At 39.6% G+C, this 7,673-nt stretch overlaps 1 protein-coding gene across 11 annotated transcripts in view; it reads right to left on the reverse strand.

Annotated features, from left to right (window-relative positions):
* Positions 1-2,419, reverse strand: part of LOC127585522 (NACHT, LRR and PYD domains-containing protein 12-like) — a 36,604-nt gene extending 34,185 nt beyond the window's left edge. For 7 of the 11 annotated variants that reach the window (XM_052043049.1, XM_052043051.1, XM_052043050.1 and 4 more), the window contains exons 1-2: positions 2,282-2,419; positions 1,562-1,651 (exon numbers count right to left, since the gene is read on the reverse strand). Coding sequence is in view for 2 of the 11 variants with exons in the window: in XM_052043046.1 (XP_051899006.1) it covers positions 1,562-1,691 (130 nt within the window). In the remaining 9 variants the exon portion in view is untranslated. Of the gene's footprint in view, positions 1-1,561; positions 1,767-2,281 lie in introns of those variants that run through there. The other 4 variants (XM_052043052.1, XM_052043048.1, XM_052043046.1 and 1 more) reach the window with 3 other exon arrangements.
* Between the last annotated feature and the right edge of the window lie 5,254 nt (positions 2,420-7,673).

Genomic DNA, 7,673 nt, shown 5'->3' on the forward strand with positions numbered 1-7,673 from the left:
GAAAAACGTGAAAATTCAATGTTTCCTTTTTCATTCCCCCATCTGATTCCATCTGCCCATCATCCCCTCCCCATGTGGTTCCACCTATCTACTAGCCTCTGTCCCACACCTTCATTCTGCTATATACTGGCAAACTTTCCTCTTCTGTCTCAATCCTGATGCAGGGCCATGACCCAAATCATCAACTTGCACTGTATGCACCACAGATGCTCTTTAACCTGCTGGGTTTTCCAAGCGTTCTGTTTTTTATTGTTCCAGATTCCAGCATTTGCAGTTTCTTTCATCTTTGACCCATTAAAGTCTTCCCCTCAGGCATCTGGGAGCTTGAACCACAAACCCACCAGTGATGGCAGTATGAGGGAGAAACTATGGGAACCCTCAGTAATATCCAGACCAAGGTAACATTCAGGCACAGGCATTTGTAACATTCACAAATTTCAGATAATGACCATCTCCAAGAGTCAAACCACTAACACGTGCTATTCAATGGCACTGCCATCACAAAGCTGCCCACCATCAACAGCTAGGGGGTCAGCATCAAAGAGAAACTGAACCATCCATATTGTTGTGATCACAAGAATAGGTGAAAGGCTGGGCATCCTAACCCACCAAAACTTTCCATCATGCACAAGGACACATCAGGAACCTAATGGAAGACACTCCACTTGCCTTGTTGAGTGCAGCTCCCACAACTGCTAAGTGCAACACAAATCCAGGACAGCCCTCTTGACTGGCAGCCCAGCAATAGCAGAAACGGGTCCTTTTTTGGATTAGCTATCAGTTACTGGTTGAGTGCCACAGGCATCAGTGCTGCAATTTAGAACTTATGTTCATGATTTGGATGAAGGGACTGAATGTACTGTAGCCAAATTTGCTGAGAACAAAGATAGGTGGCTTAGTGAGGAGGGAAAAAACAGCCTGAGGGATTATAGATGGGATAAGTGACAGGGCAAGAAATTGACAGTTGGAGTTTTCTGTGGGAAAATGTGAGGTTATTCACTTTGGAAGAGGAAGTCTATACTTGCAAATAAGGGTACAATGTTGCAGTACAAAGACATCCAGGATTCTTGTGACAGAAGTACAAAGCTAGCATGTACATAAAGCAAGTAATTTGGAAGGTTAATATAACGTTGGCCACTATTTCAAGGATGTGAAGTACACAAGTAAAAAAGTTTAGATACAACTTTACAGTGATGACGCAACAGTTACATGGGATGCCGATATCTGCACATTTCTGTCCACGTCGCACACTATCCAGACCTGCAACATATCACCACTCCTTCTGCATTTTGGGTCAAAGTTTTAAACTCCCTCCTTGGATGGATATAACAGCCCTCAAATATAACGGAAACGACGGGCGTGGTCCCGGAGTCACCAGCCTCATCCCTCTCCCAGGACCAGGGACCCAGCGGCGGCTGATCTCAGGCAGCTCCGTATGAAGGACCCACCACCCGGACCGGCCCCGGCAGGTTCGGCGGAGCCGAGACCACCTGTTCGGGGAACAGAACCGGAGTCACAGCCCAACATCAGACCCCGCCCGGGACCGGCGGAAAATACTCACCGATGGAAAATGGTCGTCGTCGTGTCGTCGCCCCCTCCCAGTCCCGGCCTCGCAAACCCGCTTCAACAGAGATTGGAAAGGAATCTGCAACTGCAAAACCTCCTGCGTCAGGAAGGAAACCGCCGCCCATCCGGAGACTGTGGGCATGCGCACTGTGCTCACCGCGTCATCAGCTCAGGGGCCGGGACCTCGGAAACAACCCCACAGATGGTGGAAACCTGGGGTAAAGCGGGAGGCGGGGTCACGTGACCCTGCTCCTCGCCCCAAGCTCGCCGCCCGACCCACCGGCCGCCACCTCCAGCGCAGCTCACTGTTACAGCAGCTGCATTTTATTCTAACGTCCGTATCTGTCCCGTCACCGTCCCCCCCCCCCCCAGAGACACGGGCTTGATCCCCATCCCAGCCCGACACACAGTTCACACCCAGAGTGGAAACATGCTGATTTGATTCCAATCTCTTAGATATTTATGAACCCTAATTTCTGTTTCCATTCTCCTGGCCTCACTGAACAACAACACTAAAACATCGGAGTCAGAAACAGCAGGAGTTAGCCATTCTCGGTCTTCTAAACACGAAATGAAAGGGTCCCTCTCTCGGAGACAACCTCCCCCTCACTCTCTCCAGTCCAGGGCTGCGGGGATCCCTCCCCCCCCGGGGGTCGGCATGGAGCTGATGGGCCGAGCGGCCTGCTGCCTCTCACCGATAAATCAGTCAACTCACCGGCTCCGGCCGCAGGAAGCCGCTTCACTCGTCGGTGAGAAAACCAGTTCACAAACAGCCCCCAACTTCCCCCGGAGGGAAATGGGAATAAATAAAAAAACAGCACATTTGCTCTGAGGTTTGACCGGGAGTCTGGGGAGGGAGCGGGAGGCGGGGTCTGCGGGGGTAACGCCCCCTCGGCGGGTCCACCTCCGCTACTGGTGATTGACGTCCCCTTGCACCAATGGGAACAGGATTGTTCAACCCTCCTCTGTTGACAGTTGGAGGGTCAGGTGGCGGTTGGTGCGCGAGCCGGGCAGCGCGCATGTGACGTCAGGTCCGCGAGTGGGTAGCGCTTTGTTTTAAAAACATTTTAATCGATGTTTTCACTGGTTTCAGGCGGACAATGAAGGAAACTTCGCGGGTTTCACCACTGAATTCAGTGTGATGTGATTTAAAGTCCATCTGAAAAACTGCTGCGTACCCAGTTGTGCCGTGTTGTTGGTGGACTGGGCAGTTTGTCTCGGGCTGGCTCACAAATCCCCAAATGTTTCTGTGGAGGACACTCCAGGACGGTCTGGTCTGTGGCGGCTTTGGTGAGTGCAGTGTAACAGGTTTTCACCACTGAATTCAGTGTTGTGTTAGTGAAACGGCACCCTGATGCAAATGATAAATGCCAGAGAAGACTACCCAAAATTAATTAGTACAAGGCCTGCAGTTGCTGTAGTGTTTTATGTCTCCCAGTGAACTAAACACCCTGACAATGTGCACCCTGAACATCCCTGCCTCTGATAGGCAATTGTGGCTGAATCAGTTAAACAGCTGATTGCTGAGGGGAATATGTGTTTTATAGTCATTTAAGTCTCCCAGATGCAGTTGAGGCGGAGGTTGTGGGGTCCTATCGAAGGGGCCGAACGGTCTGGCCCACTGCATTGCGGTGGCGCTGTGGGGAACCTCGTCGTTGCCACCCTGCCCCTCCCTGGACAATAGAGATTGATATATAGCAACAATATTTGTACATGTAATACAAGGAGATCAGGATAACAATCATGGCATAGATGTTAATAAAGAACAAAATATAAAAAATCTGTAAATCCAATGATCTCTTAGTAAATGAATGTAATATAAAAGAAAGGAAAGAAAAGTGTATTATATAAATTTAAAAAAACCCAAAGCCATAAGAAAAATTATAAACAATATAAACTAAAGAGAATTTAAAAAAAACAAACAAGAAAAGAAAAAAATGGGCTAAAATTTCTCAGTAGAAACAGAGCAATATTATGTCGTCAACTCCGTTCCTCTAAGTTGGAAAGTTATTGAAAGGGGATCTACATCATGTGAAAATATTGAATAAATGGACTCCAAATATCTTCAAATTTAAATGAAGGATCAACAGTACCACTCCTAATTTTTTCCAAGTTTAAACATGATATAGTTTGAGAAAACCATTGAAAAGTAGTAGGGGGTATTGGATCCTTCCATTTAAGCAAAATGGATCATTTGGCCATTAATGTAACAAAAGCAATCATACGGTAAGCAGAAACAGATGAGTGGCCAGACTCTATCCTTGGTAATCCAAAAATTGCAGTGATAGGGTTGAGGTTGTAAATCAATCTTCAATACATTTGAAATAATGTTAAAAATATCTTTCCAATATTTTTCCAAAAGAGGACAGGACCAAAACATATGTGTCAAAGAAGCCACATTCGATTTACATCTATCACGTATAGGATTTATATGGTTATAAAAATGAACTAGCTTATCTTTGGACATATGGGTCCTGTGAACTACCTTAAACTGTATCAACGAGTGTCTGGCACACATTGAAGATGTATTAACTAAATGAAGAATTTTTTTCCAAGTCTCTGTAGGTATAGATGTCTGGAGTTTGCTTTCCCATTCATTCTTAATTTTGTCTAATGATTCTGGACATATTTTCATAATTAAATTATAGATTATTGCTATCAAGCCCATCTGATAAGGATTAAGACCTAAAATTTTTTCTGTAGTTTCAATTTTGTAAGGTGTCAGAAAAGAGGGTTTAGTAGCTTTTAAAAAATTTCTAATCTGCAAATATCTAAAAAAAGTGTGATCTAGGCAAATTATATTTGTTAGACAATTGTTCAAAAAACAGTTATCAATGAATAGATCACGAAAACATACTATTCCCTTCCTTTTCCATATGGAAAAAGTTGAGTCAACTCTGGATGGATGAAAGAAAAAAATAGATTGAATAGGACTTGACAAGTTAAATTTATTCAATTAAAAAATATACAAAATTGAAACCATATTCGTATTGTACGTTTACAATTGGGTTAGTCATATGTTTACTTAATTTGGTAAGTGCAAAAGGGAGTGAAGCTCCTAAAATAGAAACTAGTGAAAATTCAAGTACTGATTGGTGCTCAAGGGGGCATTGAATTACATCTAAATCTTGTATCCAAAAAATTAAATATCTGATATTAATTGCCCAATAATATAATCTAAAGTTAGGCAAGACCATACCACCATCCTTTTTTAGTTTTTGTAAATATTTCTTACTTAACCTTGGTTTTTATTCTGCCAAATATATGAAAGAATTTTAGAATTAAGTGTCAAAGAAAGATTTCGAGACAAAAGTTGAAATCACTTGAAATAAATATAAAGATTTTGGTAAAATATTCATTTAGTAAATAATTGTTTAACCTGGTCAATTAAAGGCGATAGATTAGTAATTTTAACACCTAAAAACATAAAATAGTCAGTTACCAATCTAAAAGGTAACTGGCTGTAAATTGGGGTTTGCATATTCAATGGAAAAAGTTTGCTCTTATTAAGACTTAATCTATAGCCAGAAAAAACACTAAACTGATCTAGTAGTGATAGTACTGCGGGGATAGATTCGTCTGGATTAGAAATATAAAGTAACAGGTCATCTGCATAGGGAGATATCTTATGAATCTTCTGTCTGCAAGTAATGTTACATACATTTGAAGAGTCCCGGATTGCAATAGCCAAGGGTGCTAAAGCAATATCAAATAATAAGGGCTTAATGGGCAACCTTGTCTAGTATCTCAAAAAAGCCTAAACAAAGGAGATCTTTGATTATTAGTAAGTATTGAAGCCATAGGTATATAATAAATCATTTTAATTGCAGATATAAATTTAGGGCTAAAATTAAATTTTTGAAGTGTAGTGAATAGATATTCCCATTCGACTCTGTCAAACGCCTTTTCAGCATCTAGTGAAACAACACATTCTGGGATTTGAGATGAAGGGGTATATATAATATTCATTAATCTCCTAATATTAAAATGTAAATAACGATTCTGAATAAATCCTGTCTGGTCTTCAGAGATAATTTGTGGGAGAACCTTTTCCAATCTAAAGGCCAATATTTTGGAAAATATCTTGGAATCTACATTTAATAAAGAAATAGGTCTATAAGATGCACAATTAGTGGGATCTTTATCCTTTTTAAGAATTAAAGAAATAGTTGCTTCATAAAAAGATTGTGGTAGGGCACTTTAATAAATTTCGGCTAACCAGGGAACAAGAATATCAGAAAAGGATTTAAAAAATTCAGCTGTATATCCGTCAGGGCCAGGTGCTTTACCTGAGTTCATTGAAATATTACTTTCTTTATTTTCTTCCTCCAAAATGGGAGCATCTAATGTAGAACTTTCATTTAAAGATAGTTGGGGAGTCTTCAGATCTCTTTAAAAATTCATACATTAATGTAGGATCCTCAGGGAATTCTGACTGGTATAAAGAAGAATAAAATTCTTGAAAGGATTTGTTGATTTGAACATGATCTATTGTATGGGTACCATCTGATTTACAAATTTTATTAATCTGATGTTTAGATAAAGTAGCTTTCAATTGGTTGGCCAATAATTTACCGGATTTGTCACTATGTATATAAAATTGACTTTTGTTTTTTAGTAGTAGATTTTCAACTGAAGATGTTAATAATAAACTATGTTGTAATTGGAGTTTTGTTCTCTTTTTAAAAAGCTTCAGATTCGGAGTATCAGAATATTTTTTTATCGATTTCTTTAATCTTGTCAACCAATATACGTATTTCATTCCTAGTTTGTTTTTTTTAAACCAGTGGAATATGAAATAATTTGACCGTGGATATATGCTTTAAAAATGTCCCATATTATCCCACTGGAAGTTTCTTCAGTAAAGTTAGTTGAAAAGAAAAATGAAATCTGTTCTTTAATAAATTGGACGAAATCTGAGTCTTGTAATAGAGAAGAATTAAATCGCCATTGTCTGACATCAAAGGATACATCTGGTAATTTAATTGATAAAGTCAATGGTGCATGATCAGAAATGGCAATTGCATTGTATTTACAGTCCATAGTAAGTGGAGCTAATCTAGCATCAATAAAAAAAAGCAATCCTCGAGTAGTTATGGTAAACATGAGAAAAGAATGAAAATTCTTTATCATATGGGTGTAGAAATCTCCAAACATCTAAAATTCCGGATTCAACTAAAAAGGAATTAATAAAGACAGCGGATTTGTTTGGAAGTGCAAGATTTGACACAGATCTATCCATTGGAGGGTTTAAACAGCAGTCAAAATCTCCACCCATAATCACAGTGTATTAATTTAAATTGGAAAAAATGCAAATAGATGTTTAAAAAATTCAGGGTGATCTACATTGGGTGCATAAACATCAACCGTAACAACTTTTTTATTATGAAGCAGATTAATAAAAATCTACCATTTGGGTCTGATATTGTCTCATGATGGACAAACGAAATTGAGGACTCTATATAACAAAAATAGAAACTTTTGCTTGTGAATTTGAATGGAACTGTTGACCCCTCCAAAATCTTAAAAAAAAGTTGATTATCTTTTTTCCTGATGTGAGTCTCCTGAATGAAAATAATCTATGAAAAACTTTAAAAATCTTCTTGCGTTTAAGCAGATTATTTAAGCCGTTAACATTCCATGAAATAAAATTAATAGTCTTATCCATTTTAACAGATTAAAAAACATGGTATGTAAAGGGTTAATCTTGGTATTTCCGAGTCTTACCAATAGGAAGAAGTTTTAAAAAAAAATTCAAAGAGGAAACGGATGTGACGACAACTTAGAAAAATTCGTAGTTTAGCCCAGAAGAAAAAAAAACAAAAAACAACCCTACCCCCCTCCCCCAACAGCCCGAAAACTGGCCAACAGGCAGCCAGAAAGCTACCCTCTAATTGAGCTAACCCCTGTTCTATTGGTGGCAGCAGTCCAAATTGTCTAAGATACACCTGATGTAAGCTTCTCCTTTTCAAATTTGAAACTGAACTCAATCATATTATAATCACTATTTCCTAATGGTTCCTTTACCTTTAGTTTCCTTATCACCTCCGGTTCATTACACAGCACCCAATCCAAAACAGCTGATCCCCTGGTGGGCTCATCTACAA

Source organism: Pristis pectinata, chromosome 33 (assembly GCF_009764475.1).
Source record: "Pristis pectinata isolate sPriPec2 chromosome 33, sPriPec2.1.pri, whole genome shotgun sequence".
NCBI lineage: Eukaryota > Metazoa > Chordata > Chondrichthyes > Rhinopristiformes > Pristidae > Pristis > Pristis pectinata.